Source organism: Globicephala melas, chromosome 2 (genome assembly GCF_963455315.2).
Source record: "Globicephala melas chromosome 2, mGloMel1.2, whole genome shotgun sequence".
NCBI lineage: Eukaryota > Metazoa > Chordata > Mammalia > Artiodactyla > Delphinidae > Globicephala > Globicephala melas.
The window spans coordinates 75,425,963-75,446,416 of NC_083315.2; the positions used below are offsets into that span (position 1 = coordinate 75,425,963).

Here is a 20,454-nt window from a genome sequence, read left to right on the forward strand (position 1 = left end):
CTTTCATCATTATTCTCTTGATCCATTTGGTTTTCAATTCTGACTTTACAGTAAATTTCCTAATTATGTTCTTTCTACTGCCTTTGGCCTAACTGAACACAGATCTTTAACTTACTGTTATAGTTCAGCAGAGAAGAGGGGGGGAAACCAGTAATGTTAAGAGGAATGGAAAAGCTCTATACTTAACTTTGGGAAACCTAAGCTCAAACTTTTGCTCTGTAAGTTATTTGCAGTGTATTTGGACTTGTAACATAAATCTTAGTTTACTCATCTGGAAGGAAAATACCTACATCACAGATTTGTTATATAGATTAAGTGAAATAGTGAAAATGCTCAGTAAATGGTGGGTATCTAATAATGTTAATAATCAGAATTATTTTTTGAATGTGTATTATCCATATACTTGGGGTTAAAACGAATTTGGTCTTCATGGTATAGTTGGGCCTGTGTAGGTGTGCTCTGTTAGCACAGCTCTTGGAGAAGGACTTACTTATCAAACAATTCTGTTTTTTCATCTGTGGGTTCAGAGATCTGGTGCTTTCTTTGATGAACCCCAAGTCCTCTCCTCAGAAGGATATTCTCTTGGCTTCTATCAGGCAGGTGTGGTTCTTTGGTTGGATTTCTCCGAGGCACACAAATTACTTGTCTAGTGTTTGATAAAATTAGAATTTAAAATCTGTTATCCTTAAAGCATATTCATAGTAGGTATTCAGTAATACTTTTGAATGTTGTTACCCCATCATACCATTGGAGCTGTTCCTATGTTGGTCTTTCCCCACTACAGTGCTGAACACTTAGTTCAAGGGCAGGGGCTGACCCTATTTATTTCTGTATCCCTAGTGCCTTGCATAGTGCCTACCATATAGTGATTGTGAATAACAGAAAAATTAATAGCTTTACGGGAGACAGGACAAAGACACTCCCTTTCACACAGGACTGTCCTTTTTCTTCTTTTCCCTCTCTTTTCAGCTCCTCCCTTCCTCCCAGTAACTAGTGTCATGAGTCATTTACTAGCCTTAATTCACCTTTTTAGAAGATAATATTTCCTTCATTTCCCCTTTTCACAAAAGTGAAAGGTGACATGTCTTCATATAAGGAAATGGCCTCGGCCAATTCTGGAAAAACTCTGTGGTTAATCAGTTACTTTTAATTTAAATATATATGTTTAATGCTGTATTACATTGTAAACTCCCAGGCTGATTTATGGTCTCAGTCTGCCTTAATTAACATCGATTCTAGGGGAATAGTAAATGGGAATGGCCTTCACAATTGAGGCTGAACAATGAACTCTCTGGGTGTTGTCCAATTTGTAACATGATTTACATGGAAGCCAGCCCTTCCTTTCCTGGGGTTATCCCTTTTTCATCTAGTGTTTAGGACGGGTTATATATAATCCATAGATAGGAACATTTGCTGTCAAATACTTTTGCTGATTTAGAGCTAGGCCACAAAATGGTCACTATTAATAAAGGAGGAGAAAAAAACCTAATCTGAGGCTTTGCAGGGATTCCAGGTTCTTGCTATGTGTCATCGCTTGTCCAGTCTGTGGCATTTTTATGAAGTGACCATAATGAAAGTCAGATTAAACGCACAGGATATATACATTTAATCAACAGCCATTGGAGTCTGTGGTGCTGGAACAGTTGTAAGAGCCCCATGAATGCAAATTTATTGCAAAAGAATCCAAGGGGTGGGGAATGAATGTCTGCTGAATGGTACTACCTGACACGGGACACCAAAAAACTTTCCAGAGTGAGTGATTTAAGTGTAAGGTTTGGCTTGTAAAGCTGCCAGCTGCTTGGTTTCAAAACTTGAAACATTTCCAAAACATTGGATGAGGCACTTTATATGTGCACTAGAGTAAATACTCTGGTTTTACTGCCAATTTAAATGTGCTCAGTTTACAGTAATGAGCTTGTATAGGCATTACCTTGTTTATAGAAAGTGGAACAGGAAGAAATGAACATTAACCATTACCAGTAGCAATTCCCGTTGCCTTCTGCCATATCACTGATGGCAAGCAAAGTTTCTTCCAATTTGAGAATATGTCACAACTGACATTGGTGTGTACTTGGCTTTAACGCCGTGTTGCTTCAACATGTAACAGAGTAACAAATGCTGTAATCCACTGTGGCTCTGATAAGGCTGCTCAGACCAGTTGACTGTTGCCTTACTATTTTTCCTAGAACAGATGTGAAAAGCATTCCCAGATACGGGAATCATGGGACAGTAGAGTAGGTAGGTACCCTGGCTATACACAATTGAGTTTATTTTAGCCAGGTCTGTTTTCTACAAGCAAATCAGTAACGTGAGTCATTTATTTTCTCCTAAACAAATTATTTGGGTGTGTTTTGGTGCTGTACATGGAAGGATTGGCCTTTGTCTTTTGGGATGACTGGCACAGGAACCCCTTTAGCCCTCTCGTACTCTTGAGATCATATACTGGAGACAGACAGATATATTTAGCCTGAAAGACATAATTTGCTCAGCCTGGAAAAGAAAGAAAGTATAGAAATCTAAGGAGGTGTTAGTGAGCACAGTGCCTAGAAGGGAGTAGGCACTCAATAAACATTGTTGAAGGAGATAAGAAAAGAAGGGAAGAAGGGAAGGGAGGGTGTTCAATAGGAAGAGACCATGGAAACCCATATTTTAAGAGACATATCCTCATGAGTTCAGCTGTGTTTAGAATCGACTTTTTAAAACAAAAAAGTCCCTACTGATCGCCAGGGACTCCTTGTCTTTATTTCTGCGTTTCTTTGCGTGGCTTCTGAGAACCTTTTGGCCCAAGTACGCATACTTACTAATATCTGGATTATGCTACCCAAGGAATACCACACTTCCCCTACAGTATAATTCCTTTTCCATTGCGTGGGATACTAGCGAAATGCAGAAATTGACCAGAACCACGAGCACGGTATATGTCTGCAAATAGTAGGATTCTGATGATGCAAGTATATGGCTATGAAATTGATCTTATGACACAGACTATGCATGTTTTCTAGCTGGTCTTGCCTTAAATGCTTTTTCTAACAGTATTTTCATGGTGCAAAAAGAAAAGAAAGCTAGTCATTCAGCACTGAATAGTTCAAAATATTGAATACCTGAACTTTCATGACAGGTGAGCTCTACCTCTGTCTATTTTCCCTGTCGTACCCTCTTCCTTTTCCTCCATCCCCACCTCCTTTCATCCTTGGTTCCCTTCTCAGTTCATTGTTTCTCAGTATGAAATCAATAAGGCTTATTTTTCTTAGTCTCTTCTATTCAAACAGAACTGTATTTTTAAAAATAAATATGTTTTCTAACACTATTTTTCAATATTCATTTCCTTATCTTTTAAAAGTCTCCTCTACAGTATTTTTCACGCCTTTAATTGCTGCTATTAAATGTGATTAGTTTATATTTTAAAAATTCTTCTCTCTTTTCTCGTGTCTTCCTTCTTTATATGACTCTGTTTGACTAGGTTTATGTTTTTCTGACCTATTTACTCTGACTGTGAGTTTTCATGGCTTTTTTGGCCCTGCTTGCCTGAAGGTACCCTGCTCACTCTGAAGACAGTGCTGTGGTAGAGGCCAGTACTGAGCGTGCTGGGGTCCTCAGCCACTGGAGCTACTTGTAGCGTCCGGGGACTTTAGGTGGGAAGGAGAGAAGCTACACTTGTATTTCTTCCTTCTGTGTCACACATCTTCAACCCGGGTATCAGATAATCTTTGAGAGGAGCTGAAGTCAAGGAGGAGGGACTGATGAGGCCAGCTGAATAATTTTATTAGGGATAGAGTTTCTTTCTTCTACCTTATCCGTTCCCTACCCCAGGTCATACTCCCTCATTATTTCTTGTTTCCCTGAAGTGTTCTTCTAACATGTCAGCCCACACCAATATCTCCCTTCTCTGAAGCAAACTCCTGCAGTGCTTATCTCTACCATTCATCTTGGCACTAAATCGTAGAGTGTCTTAACATTATTTAACTTTCCTGAAAGTAATCTTGTCTTTGAAGCATGATTATAAGCTCAAGGACAGCAGAGTACACATCTTCTGTAGATTTTCAGTGGTACCTATAAACAGCTCCCTGTTTAGAATAGGCCTTTAATGAACATTTTGCAGTTGTTTTCTGTGAAATCAAATTTCTGCTCAGCTATTCCTTTCCCACTTAATTTGAACTCAGGCTGTTTTTGTTCTATCAAACCTGCTTCACAGAGGAGGATTGATAGGGTTTAGCAGCTCCCTCAATTTTATGAAGTGGTTGCATTGCAACTTAGAGCCATTAACTCTTTTTTAGACTCTTCTTTAGATTATTATTTTTTAATTTACATCATTTAAAAGATTAATAGTTGCTGCCCAGGATTTCCACCTTGGGCATTAAACTATCATACTCTAAAGGATCCTTCAATCTCAATGCAACTAGCTCTTGTATGAATTAACGTGTGTGAGTAAATACATGTACTTGAATTTCAGTTTCCAATGATTTGTTGATGGTATACTGATCTTGTATCCTGGGACTTTGCTAAATTATACTTCTAGTACTTTTTTGGTAGATTTCTTAGGAATTTCTACACAATCATGTCGTCTGAAAATAAAAACTTATTTTATTTTCAATCTTTTGGCCTCATAACATCAAATATTATTACAATATTAAATAGAAATAGTGGGAGCAGCTATCCTTGCATATATTATTTTTAATGTATTGCTTACTTAAAAGAACAATGATCTGAAAACAAATCAAGGGGCTGAAGGAAAATGCAAAGGCTGAGTTTTCTCTAGAAGCAAAATGCCAATACAAGTTCTAGGAATAGTAAACTAAACCTCCATCCAGCAACAGCAGAATACACATTTTTCTCAAGTTCACATGAAGCATTCAACCAAGTTAGATCACATTCTGGGCCATAAAGCACACTTTGGCAAAATTGAAAGCATAGAAATCATATAAAAAATATACTCTCAGATTACAGTGAAATTAAGCCATAAATTAATAACAGAAGGATAACCTGGAAAAATCCCAAAATATTTGGAGATTAAACAACACATTTCTAAATAACACATGGATCAAGGAATAAGTCTCAAGATAAATTAAAAATATTTTGAAATAAATGAAAATACAACTTATCAAAATTGGTGAGATGCAATGACAGAAGTATTTAGGGGGGAAGTTATAGCACTGAGTACATATATTAGAAAATAAATATTCTAAGCTTCTACCTTAACAAACGAGAAAAAGAAGAGCAATATAAACCTAAGTCAAGCAGAAGAAAAATAATAATAAATTATACCAGGAATCAGTGAAATTGAAAACAGGAAAACAATAGAGAAAATAAATGAAACCATAGGCTGGTTCTTTGAAAAGATCAATAAAATTGATAAACATCTAGCCTGGCTAATAAAGAGAAAAAGAGAGAAGACACAAATTACTAATATCAGAAATGAGAGAGAAGTCATCATGGACGTTAAAAGGATAACAGAGGAATATTATGAGCAACTCCATGCTCACAAATTTGATAACTAATGGACAAATTTTTTAAAAGACATTCTACTAAAACTCACACAAGAAGAAATAGATAATTTGAATAGCTCCGTATTTATTAAAGAAATAGAGTTTGTTGCTAAAAAACTTTCTCACAAAGAAAACTCCAGGCCCAGATGCCTTTGCTGGTGAATTCTACCAAATGTTTAAGGAAAAAATAATGCCACTACTACATAAACTCTTCCAGAAAATTAAAGAGGAGAGAATACTTCCCAGCTTATTCTTTGAGACCAGCATTACCCTGACACCAAAACCAAAGACATTACCAATATATATTTAAAATCCCAACATCTACCAAATTGGCACCCAGTCCTGAAATAGTCATCACTTCTTGCCTGCCCCTCCATGGTTCTTTTGATTGTAAGTTATCCTGACCCAGGACTTAGAGTTTAAATGGCCTCAAACCGTACTGCATGACTTTCTGCTTCCTGGTTCCAGGTGTTTGGACCCAAGGGCAGTCATTTAATTTACATCTGAAGACTGGCTTGAAAAGATGTACTGGAACCCAATCAACTGCCGTTCTCCTGAGATTGACCTAAGAGACACAAAAGGAAGGAATAGTTGATGGTGAGAGCTGAGGATGGAGACTCATGCTGGCTAAGCCTGGATAGACCTATACCTGTTTAAGAAATTGAATCATCCCCCATTAAACATCCATCAGTCCACATGGTTTCAGTGGTGACTTCTACCAAGCATACCAATCCCTATAATCTCTTCCAGAAAATAGAAGCAGAAGAAACACTTCCTAATTCATTTTATAAGGCCGGCATTACTCTAATACTAAAACCAGAAAGACATTACAGGAAAGGAAAACAACAAACTGATGTCTCTCGTTAACATAAATACAAAATCCTCAAAAATAAAATCTAACAATGTTTAAAAAGTATTATATACCACAGCCAACTGGAATTCATTCCATGTGTACAAGACTGGTTCAGTAGTCAAAAATCAATTACTGTAATCTGTCACATCAACAGGCGAATGAAGAAAAATCATGTGGTAATATCTATACATACAAAAATAGCATTTGACAAAATCCAACAACCATTCATGTTAAAACCTCTCAGTAAACCAGGAATAGAAGGGAACTCCTTAACTTGATGAAGAACATCTATATGAAACCTATAGCTAATATCATACTTAATGGTGAGGAACTAGATGCTTTCCCTCTATGACTGGGAACAAGGCAAAATATTCTCTCTTCAATGTTGAGTTCCTATTCAACATTGTACCGGAAGTCCTAGCTAATACAGTTAAGATAAGAAAAAGAAATAAAAGGTATACAGATTGGGAAGGAAGAAATAAAACTGTCTTTGCTTATGACATGGTTTCTATGTAGAAAATCCCTAGAATTGACCAAAAAAAAAAAAAACCCCAGAAAAACAAAAATAGCCTCTGGAATTAATAAGTGATTATAACAAGGTTGCATGACACAAAGTTAATATACAAAAGTCATTTGCTTTCCTATACACCAACAATGAATACTTGGAATTTGAAATAAGAAAAACAGTGCCATTTGTATTGCCACAAAAATGAGAAATACTTAGGTACAAACCTAACAAAATATGTACAAGATCTTTATGAGGAAAAATGTAGAACTCTGATGGAATTAATTAAAGGAAATCTAGATAAATGGGGAGATATCCCATGGATAGGACAACTCAGTATTGTCAAGATGTCAGTTCTTTCCAACTTGATCTGTAGATTAAATGCAATCCCAATCACAATCCTGATAAGTTATTTTGTAGATATCAATAAACAGATTCTAAGGTTTATATGGAAAGGCAGAAGAGCCAATAATATTGAAGCAGAAGAAAAAAGTTGTAGAATCGACAGTACCCAACTTCAAGACTCACTGTGAAGCTACAGTAATCAAGACAATGTACTACTGGTAAAAGAACAGACAAATAGGTCAATGGAATAGAATAGAGAGCCCAGAAGTAAATCCACACAAATATAGTCAATGATCTTTAACAAAGGAGTAAAGGCAGTAATTGAGAAAGGATAGTCTTTTTGACATGGTGCTAGAACTAGACATCCACATGCAAAAATGAATCGAGACACTGACCTTGCACCTTTCACAAAAATTAGCTCAAAATGGATCATAGACCTAATGTAAAATGCAAAACTATAAAAATCTTAGAAGATAGTGTAGGAGAAAATATAGATGACCTTGGGTTTGGCAATGAGTTTTTAGATACAGCACTAAAAGCATGATCCATGGAAGGAAAAAATGATATGTTGGACTTCCTTAAAATGAAAAACTGATCTGCAAAATGTACTGCAAAAGAGAAAAGACAAGCCACAAGCTGACAGAAAATATTTGCAAATCACATGTTAGATGAAGGACTTGTGTCCGAATTATATCAAGAACTCTAAAATTCAGCACTAAGAAAACAACTCAATTAAATAATGGGCAAAAGATCTAAGATTCCTCACCCAGGAATATACACAGACAGCAAATAAGCATATGAAAAAATTCTTAACACCATATGTCATTGGGGAATTTCAAACTAAAATGAGGTGCCATTGAACATCTATTAAAATGACTAAGATCCAAACAAAGCGAAACAAAACAAACCTGACAACACCAAATGCTGACAAGGATGTGAAGCAACAAGAGCTCTCATTCATTGCTGGTAGGAATGCAAAATGGTACAGTCACTTTGGAAGACAGTTTGGCACTTTCTAACAAAGCTAAGAATAGTCTTGCTATGTGATCCAGCACTCTCCTAGGCATTTACCCAAATGGGTTGATAATTTATGTTCACACAAAAACCTGCATATGGCTGTTAATAGCAAATTTATTCTTAATTCCTCCAAACTGGAAGCAACCAAGATGTCCTTTAAAAAGTGAATGGATAAACAGACTGTGGCACATCCATAAATGGAATATTATTCAGCATTAAGAAATAATGAGCTAGTAAGCCATGAAAAAACATGAAGGATGCAATATTTTTTATGCATTGCATCCTTAATGCAAATTACTAAGTGAAAGAAACCAGTCTGAAAAGGCTACCTCCTATATGATTCTAGCTATATGATGTTCTGGAAAAGGCAAAATGAAGGAGACAGTAAAAAGATCAGTGTTTGTCAGGAGTTTACGGGGAACAGGGAGGGATAAATTGGTGGAGCACAGGATATTTAGGGCAGTGAAGAAACTATTCTGTGCTAAGTGATGGTGGATACATGACATTATGCATTTTTAAAAACCCATAGAACTGTATAACACAAAGAGTGAAGCCTGATATAATCTATGGACTTTATCAATACTGGTCCATCAGTTGTAACAAATGTACAACACTAAAGCAAGATATTAAAAACAGAAGAAACTGAGGAGGGGAATAGCAGGTATATGGAACCTCTCTGTACTGTCTGCTCAGTTTTCTGTAAACCTAAAACTGTTTTAAAAATTAAAGTATTAAGTTTTAATACAAAAACAAAAAGACCACGCAGATTTGAAAAAGAAGAAAGCAGAACTTTTAGAAATAAAAATATAAACATTGAAATTAGCAGATTAGACCCTAGTAAAGAGAGCTGAATGATAGATCTGAATAAATTATTCAACTGCCGCACAGAGGAAAAAGGAGAACAGAAACAACTTAAATGTCTTTCAGTAGAGGGCTGATTGAATACATTAAGCTACACCCATGCACACACATGCATGCGTGCACACACGCACCTATATACATACACACAGAAATACGCATTGGAGTCCAAAGAAACCATTAAAAACGTCTATAGCGTATTGTTAACTTTTAAAAAAGCAAATTCTAAAGCTCATGTACAATTGATCTTGTTTCGTAAAATTGTGTGTGTGTGTATATCTGCCTAAAGACATGTCTAGAAGGATGGTCATGAATATGTGAACTTTAGTTATTTCTGGATGATGAAATTTGAGGTGATTTTTTACCTTCTCTTTGCTTTCCTTTATAGTTTGAATTGTTTAGAAGAATATATTTTCACACATTTACAAACACAACAAAGCTATGTTTACAGAAAATATTTTTAAAAAGAGATGGAAAATATGAATGGTTAAAGACACTGAGGATGGACTAAAAAGGTATAACACTTGGAGTTCCAGAGCAGAGAATAGAAAGAGTGATATTCAAGGAAATGATGATAGTGATTAAGAATATCCAGAAATTATAAGAGACAAAAACTCAGAGATGCTGCAAGCACAATGCTTAACTATCAAAATAAAAAAGAAATTGATACATAGACATATTGTGATGAATCTTAAAACACTGAGACAAAGACAAGATCTGAAAAGCAACCAGACAGAAGAGGCAAATCATCAGCAAAGAAATGATAACCAGAGACTTACAGCAGAGATTTCTTGTAAACACCATTGCAAGATAGAAAATATTGGAATAATATGCTTATTATAATAATACTTATTATATCACAATAATAAGTATTGTGAGAAAATGATTGTCTTCCTAGAATTGAGTAACCTTCTGGGAGTATCTTTTGAGTATGAGGGTGCAATAAATATATGTTCAGAATTGAGTCTTTACCCCCATCAAATATTTACTAAATGATATTCTAAGAAATCATGAGGGTAAAAATTTTTAAATCTTATTAAATATAAGAAATCCTTTTCTGTATAAAATAATAATTTTATAACATGCCCCTGGAGAAGGGTGATTAGATTTTGTGTTCTAAGGCCCTTGTAATTGTTTGGGAGGAATGTTAAGATATATATTAACTTTATACTTAATTTTCTTAGATATGCATGATAAAATATCATGGATAATCAGTGAAAGAACATGAAAGATGTTCATGTTCTTGAAAGATGTACGTGTTCATGTACATGAAAGATCATGTACAATTTCCAAACCAATAAAAGAGGGAAATTATAAAACAAACAACAAACATTAATCAAGTTGAAAAAAGAGGCAAGATGGGAGAAGACAGGAAGTAAAGTAAAGCAAGACAAATAAAAAGCATTAAGTCCAAATATCACACGGTACATTATTTAACACAAAATATGATCACAATAAATACAAATGTATTAAACTTGCCAGTTAAAAGACAGAGATTTTCATATTGAATAAAATAAAACATAGCCATACATCATTTAAAGGGACACATGAAAATAATAAAGATGTAATTGAGAGAGAGTAATATGATGGGAAAAGATCTATCAGGAAAATACTAAAGAAAAGCTTACGTGGCTTTACTAATATTAAACAAAATAGTCTTTAAGACACAAAGCTTCATTAGTAATAAAGAGGGTCACTTCATATTGATAAATGGTTTTGTTTTATCAGAGAATCTTAATAGTTCCATTTAAATTCACTAATAAAATAACCTAAAATTTATAAGTATAAAAATGATAGAGCTAAGGGATCTATTGACAAATCTACCACCAAAGTGGGAGATTTCAACACAGCTTTCTAATTATCAGTAGGACAAGCAGATGAAATGTTAAGAAAGATCAATTTCTCCCATTACTGGTGATGTTAGCTTTGATCACTTGATTAAGGTGCTGCCTGCCAAGTTTCTCCAATGGTAAGTTACTATTTTCTACTTTGTCATTAGTAAGCATCTTGAGGGGAGATACTTCGAGACTACAAAAACATCCAGTTTTTCATTATACTTTTACCCACTAATTTTACCATCCATTGATGATATTTGCCTGAAGCAATTACAATTGTGGGGTTTGACACATTGGTGGTAATCTAATTCCATCATTCTTTGTCAGCTATTAGTTTGAATTCTACTGTTAAGAACAGCTTTTCCTTATCCCCCATTTATTTATTCATAAAAAATTTATATCATTTTGGACTCTTGGATGCCTTTTTTATTCTTTGGGTAATAATCCATTACTATCACTATTTGTTTTGTTGCTTAAATTGTCCCAGTATTGGCCATTGGGAGCCCCTTCATGTTGGCTCCTGTGTCCTTTTGATATGTCCCCATCAGTTTCTGAGCATCTACTTGATTTCTGGCACCAAAGTATTCCAGGATCATCTTGTCCTTTCCCTCTAGAGCCTTGAGACATATTGTTTTTTAAGGAGCCCTGGTCAGAGAAGAACACTTTAGACAGCATTCAAAACTTTTGAAATTGCTCAGAGAAGATGAAAACCTTCAAGTATTTTGGAGGAATTTGCTTTCCTTTGTTTTTTAAGTGTCATAAGGCTAGGTCTATAAGAAATAATAGTATAGTAAAACTATCAAATATTTTAATGTTTGGCATACCAGGAAAAATAGTCATCACATTTACCATCTGGGTCCAATGGAGGCTATAAAGTTTTAAAATTAAGTTATTTTATGAAAAATTTAGAAAAGTGAAAGTAAAGAGACAGTGAAAACAACAGAACAAGAATTTAAACATAACAAAACCAATTTTTCTTCCATATTTTCCTGGTATTGGAGGTATATGTACATGAAGTGAGCAATGGCCTTTGAATACAACTAACTACTCATCAGCCATCATGTTTGAAACTGGAAATATTTATGCCATAAATACTGATTGCAGATTTTAAACACATCTCTTATAGGTTATATCTTACTGTTACTTCTGGTTCTTCTTGCATTTGCATTATCATAATGTAATACTGTTGAAAAGTTTGAAGGCTCATAATTTTGTAAAGGGAGCATGGCCATTTTTGCTCCATAATTACAAAAGCATTTTCATTTTTAGTTTTATAAATGTAAATTAGATTGATCAATCCAATGAACTTTTTTATTTCTACATAATATCTGTACTCCAGTCACCTTGGTGTATACACCTACCTTCAGCATTTGTCCATTTTTGAATCACATCAAGTAAATTTTTACCCACAAATATCATGAAAGATAAAAGAATTCTTACATGTTCTCTTATCAAAACAGGATGGTTTTAAATTATTAAGTCCTTCCTATTAATGACTAGTTGGATTAGACTGTCATATTTCCTTTTTGTGTTGATAAGTATCTTGTTTGCTCTCTGATTATTAATTTGGAGAAAATGCATTTATTTATCCTAAAGACTCATAGTCCAAGATTTTGCTTATACAGTCAATTTCACCCTCATCAGCAGTCTCTAGTGTTTCTGTCTCTTTGCCTTCAGCTTCTGACTCATCTAACAGTTATGAAATGTCTTTTTCTATTAGTTTTCTTCTCTTTCTCATTATGGACAGAAATGAAAAATTCTGAATTCTTAACTGTGTTCAGTGAAAGGTAAAAAGAATATGACAAAGATGGTGTCTCCACACTTCTTTATTTATACCCTTTTGAGACATAATGCATTATTTTGGATAGTACAATAATAAAACCAAAGGATGATGAAATAGTGGGGATGTGTTTATTTATTCATTTCTAGACAGTTCCATAATGTTTTTGTTTCCTTATTATTTTAGGGTTTTTTTAAGCATACTTGGAAATAATTGATGAGTGATGAAATAATTCCGAGAATGATGAAATTAGCAATATGTTTCAAGACACAGGAAAAGCTCACTAAGATCCCATAAGGTATTTTAGATTGATAAAATGATCAGTGTACTTAAATGATAACAGTAAGAGAATGAATTTTATTCTATTAAAAAATAAGTAATTTTTCTCTTTGATCTTTGGAAGACCTCTAAGAAACAATAAAAGTCATGAAATATCAATCCTTACATACATTTAGAACTGTTCAACAAAGAAGCTTAAAACTATAATTGGATCTGATGATGTTCCAAGGGTTAAGAAGTTTCAGTCAAATAGTGAATAAAAGGAATAAGGAATATTGGCAAGACCCATTCTCCTTTAAACCTGATAATCTCTAGAAGTGAATCTTTAATGAAACTAACCTCTTAATTTTTTTCTTTTGCTACCTTTGAGATCATATTGTATTTCAAAGGAGTGTGCAGATTTGATGAGCTGTGAAATGATAGGAAATTTGTTAAATGGAGTGAAAAGAGAACTAGATCAGGAGTCCAAGAACTATAGATCTAATTTAGGCTTGGACATAACTAGTTGTGTTTCTTTGGGCTGAGCAGTCCTGGAAACCACGGTGTAGTGGAAAGAGCAGCAGACTTTGAATCAGAGCCACGATGAGAACCTGCTTCTTAGGACTTTTAACCTCTCAATTTTTTCATCTTCAGTTGAGATAATAAAATCCTGCCATTAGGGTTGTTGTGAGTATTTAATGAACTACTAGAGACTGTTGACCCTGGAAGGCTGGAACTCTTAATCATCTTTGCCTCTCCTGTGTCTAGAAATATCTATGCATTTATTGAATACATTATACAAATGAATACAGTATGTTAAGCATGTTTAGACATTCATAGTAAAAACTTTAAAAAATCGTTACTCAATTACAAGGTCACTGTGTTTGTGCTCAATACATTTGTATTAAGTGCTTTTACAGGTTTAAGGTCTTCCCCCCCGCCCGCCTTTATCTTAAAAAGCCTTCAGGAAAAGAAGACTCCTTCAACACAGACTCATTGTTTTATCAAATCAAGGAATAAGCAAAGCTTTGGCATAATCTAGAACTTAATTTTTAAAATTGTAGATCTACACTCAGCCTCGTCTGTGATTATTAAAATGCCAGGCAGTAGCAAATCAGTTTATCATTGTGTTTGTTCTAAACTGACTGACTACTGAATGGTTCATAGGTTCAGAAATTTTCACTGTTGTGCCATAATTTTTTTATTTTTTTATTTTATTATTATTATTATTTTTGCGGTACGCGGGCCTCTCACTGTTGTGGCTTCTCCTGTTGCGGAGCACAGGCTCCGGACGCTCAGGCTCAGCGGCCATGGCTCCCGGGCCCAGCCGCTCCGCAGCATGTGGGATCTTCCCGGACCGGGGCACGAACCCGTGTCCCCTGCATTGGCAGGCGGACTCTCAACCACTGCGCCACCAGGGAAGCCCCATAAATTTTATAGGGTAAAATATCTTTGTGTATTCTTTGGGCTTTCATAGTCCAAAAATATTAGTTTGGATTTCTCTCTTAATATCAATAAAATTTTTTAAATGTTTTTGCCTATATTTTCCCTCCTTTGTTAATGCATATCTTACAAATCTTCTGAGAAATTGACTTGAATAATTTCTTAAACCATTTCTCTGCCATTTTAATATAATCTTTATTTTCTATATAAAGAAACCAAGGCTCTTAAGAAATCCTAGAGAGACCCATTTGAAAGTTATAGGCCTTTTCCCTTTGCTGAGCCACATAGCCTACCCAGCAAAAGGAAAGAAATCTAACTTGGATTTACACATGTAAGTTGTTTAACTCACCAGTTGGTTTGGTCAGAGTCATTGCTCAGTTCAGGATCTGACTATAAATTAGGCAAATGCTTATTCCAGCACCCTTCAGATTTCCCTGTGAAGTCACTTATTTCTCTGACAGAGAAACTAGTAGCTAAGGCCAGATGACTGTCAGTTTGATCCACAATCTACCCTTTTGGGATATTGGCCAGAGCTTGGATTATAATAAATACTTTCTCAATCTCAGTGTGTGGTTTGTAGGTATGTGAGACGGTCTATCCTTCCTTCCTTGTTTCACTCTCTGAGTAGTTGACAGGTTCACTAAAGGTAAGAATTATATTTAATCTTTGGCTGATGTTGAGTTAAAAATATCACAAAGGAAATTTCTGAATTGGGGGTGAGGCTGGACTGCATAATGGTCTAGGGTTTCTTGTAACACTTCAAATTCTATACTTTAATTATATAGCAGCAAGCACACAGAGCCAGTATTACTACTATGGTACTTCCATATAATACGGCACCATTGACTGACTTCCTGTCACCTGTCTCATGGATCCCATTCTGTTGTCTACTCCCTTAGATTTTTATTAACAACGAGTGGCAGAACTCGGAGAGTGGGAGAGTGTTCCCTGTCTATAATCCAGCCACAGGAGAACAGGTGTGTGAAGTTCAAGAAGCAGACAAGGTATGTTTGTCTTAGAAAAAAATTTCGTATGAAATAACTACCTTCAGACAACAAAGCAATAAACTTATGCTCTCCAGACATCACCACTGACATTCATTCATCACCTTTTTTGTGAAAGCAGATGGTTCTTCCTTTATTTGTAGCGATCCCTCTCTTCACTTGTGCCTCTTCCTCTCTAACAGGCAGATATAGACAAAGCAGTGCAGGCAGCCCGCCTGGCTTTCTCTCTTGGCTCAGTGTGGAGAAGGATGGATGCTTCAGAAAGAGGACGTCTGTTGGATAAGCTTGCAGACTTGGTGGAACGAGACAGGGCAGTCCTTGCAGTAAGTGACCTAAGAAAGCATCACGTCTTTACCCCAAATTTACCATTCCATTGAAAGTTAGATTCCTCAGTCTTTCTGAAAGTATGATGTGAAGCAGACCTGGGGAACAAGCTAAGGAGTACGTAATACACATGAAAAATGGGAGAGGTTTGGCTTTTGGGATCAGATGGGGAAGTGGAGGACCAGCTGAGTGTCTCTTCTTATTGAATTTTGAAGAACAAAACCATAGCTTCCCATGACTGGTAAGGACCTTCCTGCTTTCCTCGTCCCCCTTCCTCCCACCCTCAACAAAAAGAACAAAAACAGTCAAGCAACAGGAGAGTCACCATGCTCCTTGCAGGAAACCAATACCAAATTACTGTTGACAGTCAAAAGAGTTTTACCTCTCCAGAGTTAGCCCCTCTTGGCTAAAGAGAATCCTTCAGAAGCAGAGAGCATGATATGGACCTCTCATATCCTTCTGCTCCCTTTGTTCTTTTAGAACTAATAGGAGAGACAGAAGGAGACAGCAACTTTCTTTCACTAAAACAATCATTTTCTCACATAAGGAATGTCCCCTCTCCTAGTGGTTTATTGTTGTTATTGTTGTTGCTATTTTAAAAATAAAAGTCAGTTTCTTAGAGAATACCAACTTTTTTGGAAATTGGAACCATTTAGGAATGCCTGTGCAGTATACCTGTCTTTCAGGGATCTCCACCTGCATGACCCATAGTTGATCATTTAATATTTAGGGCATCCTCGTTGAGTCAGGGCATTAAAGCCATGAATACTATATTCTACCCTCTGCTTGGGAAATCAGATCACTATTGGGTTCGCTTTGGGAGAGGGAAGCATTAGTACTCTTCCTCAGTGTCGTTTCTACCATGGCTCTCCCTCCTACCATCCCTTTCATGCGTCTGTTCATAGTGTGGAAACAAAAATGAATCCTTTATGGAGATGGTTTAGAACTCTTGCTATATATAACATTTATTTATCTATAAAAATACTTTCTAGTTTGGTACTTCAAGGAATACTGTTTCCAATGAGGTGTTTATATATATTGGGAAAAGGTGTTCCATGGAAATTCATAAGACACTTAGCATATTAAAGATTCTGACAAGCCCTACTCAGTGTTTCTCAAACCTGTCGGAGCCTCAACACTATTTTTCTGGCTAACCTGTCAATATCGTACAAAACAGAATTCTTTGGAGTACCTTGGGGGAATGCTGGTCTATATGCTGCCTCTTTGCTGGATTATGATTTCTTTGAGAGTGAAAATTATATTTTACTCCATTTTTTGTAATCCTAGCATAGTTTGTGACACATAAACGGTGAATGGGGGCACATTGGTGGTCTGTAAGTATCTGTTTAATTGAGTTAAATCCATACAATATTTATAACATTAGATTAGCAGTACTTACTAGATGATGATATAGTTAATTTCTGCTGTTATATTTTCATGTCATAAAATTCATATGCCATCCTGTTTCTGACATATGTCTCACTGTGGTCAAGTCCTTTTTCCCATCACACTTAAATGTGATTTCTACTTTTAAACACTCCCAAGCCATGAGGGGAGTGACTTTTGTTAAGAGGTAGCCTCTCGAATATTGGGGGAGCTCCTGACCAGAATACTGAAGTTAATACTGCACCCAGGTAAACACAATTGAAAATAAACTTCGGGCTGGCAACTCTCAGGTAAGTTTAGCTGGTGTCAACAACTCATAGGGATGGACCATTTAGGTGGCCCAGTTCTGGTTATTGACTCTACTTCAGTCTATGCTGTCAGGACCTTGGCTCTCTGCCTGCTGTGTGGAGAATGTAATGCTCATCTCACAGACGTATAAATATTCTAACAAGAACTGGGAAATAACTTGATTTCCTTTAATAAAGGTGAGCCAATATACACTGAATAGGTCACATGATATTTTAAAATGAGTTCCATCTTATACACATGGTAAGTGGAAAAATTGCACTGTAGATAATATTTTCATGTCATTGAATGGAAAATATTTCAATTTTAGTTTTGTCAGCACTCAAATAATTTTCGTACCAGTATGTGTTGTAAAATGTCCTTGAAGAGAAGGACATGAGATTACAAACATGTTTTTTTTATTTTATTTGTTAAATATGTAACACCTTTACTATTTCTCAGGTCGAAATACTCTTCTCATTTCATTGTGTTCATTTGTAATTTTTTATGTTACAGATTTACCCTATTTAGGAATGTGTCATTAAAATAATAACATTTATCATCTAAAACTGCTTAATAACTCTAACTCTATTTTTATTAAATGGACCAGATACTTCTCTCTTAATAGATAATGGTTATTAACATAAATATTTATGAAAAAACAGCCCTCAAGTTGTTATAGTATGAGCTTCCCTAGAGGAGATCTTGTTTACTTGGTGGTAATAAATAAACTCGCTGTACACCGTGGCTATTCCATTTCTCAGCAGGGGTCTTGGCAGTGTGGAGAACGTTTTATAGTCTCATCAACTGCATAAAAGCCCATGTCCCTGCCCCTCATTTTGGATTCAGAATACTGGTGTAGACTCCGAAAAATCCCCACACAGCTCTGATCATTAATACAACAGAAGCTGGTTTGACAAGCAGAACACTTCTTTATCACCAGTTGTGTTTATATATTGGGATAGTGGTTACTGGAAACACACAGGCACAAGAACACACACATATAAGTTCATTGTGGTTTTTACTGGAAACTAAACTAAACAGATGGTCCTAAAAATCTTTTCATTTGGGAAATCAGAGTTGACCAGGTATGCATCATTGTTCAGATTCATTTGTATTCTCTCTATTCCTGTTTTCTTCTGCTGTAGAAGTTACTTAGTGTATCATTGGAAAGTTCTCTCCATTTCTTTTCCTACAGACCATGGAATCCCTAAATGGTGGCAAACCGTTCATGCAAGCTTTTTACGTCGATTTGCAAGGAGTCATCAAAACCCTTCGGTATTACGCAGGCTGGGCTGATAAAATTCACGGGATGACCATTCCTGTAGGTATGTGTAATCTGAGTATGTTGAAAAGGGAAACATGAGGCTTCACCAGAAACACACTTTCACCACCAAACACAAACAGCAGTCACATGGAGTACAGATCTGAGCACACTTTTACAGCAGCTTGAACCGAACAAAGAACTAAACAGATTATGTCACTAATTCTGACAGTGTCCTTATTTCAGTATGCAGACAGTCCACACACAGGTGTGGGGGCAAGCCACATCAGTACGTCTCTCAGCTAAGGAACAGGCCTGTGTTTTTCAGCTGCAAAGTGCTTAGCACTGTGGTAGGTTAGGTGCTGGGAGTGTGGAGAGGCGCTAGGTGTGGGGAAGCCAGGGAGGATTCTGAGAAGATTAAGACTTGGCCCTTGCTCTCCTGAAACTAAGATCTTGTTTGGAAGGAAATCCTCTAAAATGTTAACAGTTGTTTTTTCTTAGTGATGAGATTATGGATTATTTATTATTCATATTTTTCTATATTTTCTGTATTTCCTATAAGTTACTTTCACAGTCTGTAAAAACAACCACCATCCTGACACTTTGTTTTAAGATCCAGGTTTGGAGACAAGACCAGTAACACAAAACAAAGATCTCTACAGGAGAGTTACAGTTAGGTGCTAAGTCGTGTGGCTTGGCCCGTCAGTGCTGTAGCCCTTTAAAGGAGAGGGAAAGTATCCAAACTACGTTGGGGGAAAGGTCTCGGTCTGAGCATGAATACGAGCTGTAGCTAAGGTCAAATGAAATGCTTTCACAGCAGCCCCAAGGGGAAGGCACTGTTATTATTAACATCTTCATTGACAGAGGAGAAAACTGAGGCCTAGAAAGGTGAGTTTTCCTGATTCACCCAGCAAATAAATTGTAGAGCTGAAACTTTGACGTTAGAGCCTGGTGAATCACTTCACTAGAAGATCCATTTTAGATACTGGGTAGAAGAGATATCACGACAGGAAAGGGACCAACTGGAAGAGATAGGATGATATTGGCAGTGGTGAATACATATAAAGAAAGAAAATACATGTCTTTGAGTGGCTTCTGGATGCTGCTGAGTCACGTGCCAGGTACTCTACCCGTGTTCTCTGGAAAACAGCCTGCTTTCCATGTACACACTAGGAAGAGTGGAAAGTGATGCTGGGGGCTCTGGAGTGCCCAGTTCGGGCCTTCCTAGGCTCAGGAGGATTGGTTTACCAGACAAGGGGGTGATTGGCTGATACTGTAGCTGACTTAGAGCAGTGCTTCTCAAACTTGAATGTGCATATGTGTCACCTGGAATCTTCTTCAAGTGCAGGTCTAGGACAGGGCCTGAGATTCTGTATTCCTAACAAGCTGCCTGGTGATGCCTATGCTGCCGGGTTCTCTGCCTTGCGTAGTGAGGAGACAATACAGAGACCAGCACCAACCATGTGGCCATTGCGATGCCTCATTTAGCAAGAAGAGAAGAAGTCACAGTGAGACGGGAGAAGGGACAGAGATGAGGCTTCAAAGGACTATTTTAAAATTACCTCCGTGAATGATGGTGACACGTGGAATGTTAGTCTTTAGAAAACGTGTTTCTGGCTATAGGGACTCTTCCCTGCCGTCCAGAAGTTTCCCACGTTCAGCAGACTCAGAAGGATGGAGAAGACTGTTCTTAAGGAACATCAGAATCTTACTTCACTCCTGCCTCTGGGATATTGCAGACCACTGTTCTCTGGCCTCATTTGTAGGACTGAGGAATGGCCTAAGTGAGGCAGAGTCATTGCCTGGCATAAGCA

At 36.5% G+C, this 20,454-nt stretch overlaps 1 protein-coding gene across 2 annotated transcripts in view; it reads left to right on the forward strand.

Annotated features, from left to right (window-relative positions):
* ALDH1A2 (aldehyde dehydrogenase 1 family member A2) overlaps positions 1-20,454 on the forward strand; it is a 95,535-nt gene that overhangs the window by 20,526 nt on the left and 54,555 nt on the right. The window contains exons 2-4 of one of the 2 annotated variants that reach the window (XM_030878815.3): positions 15,277-15,381; positions 15,564-15,704; positions 18,575-18,704. In XM_030878815.3, the coding sequence (XP_030734675.1) occupies positions 15,277-15,381; positions 15,564-15,704; positions 18,575-18,704 (376 nt within the window). Of the gene's footprint in view, positions 1-15,276; positions 15,382-15,563; positions 15,705-18,358; positions 18,465-18,574; positions 18,705-20,454 lie in introns of those variants that run through there. The other variant, XM_070045054.1, reaches the window with a different exon arrangement.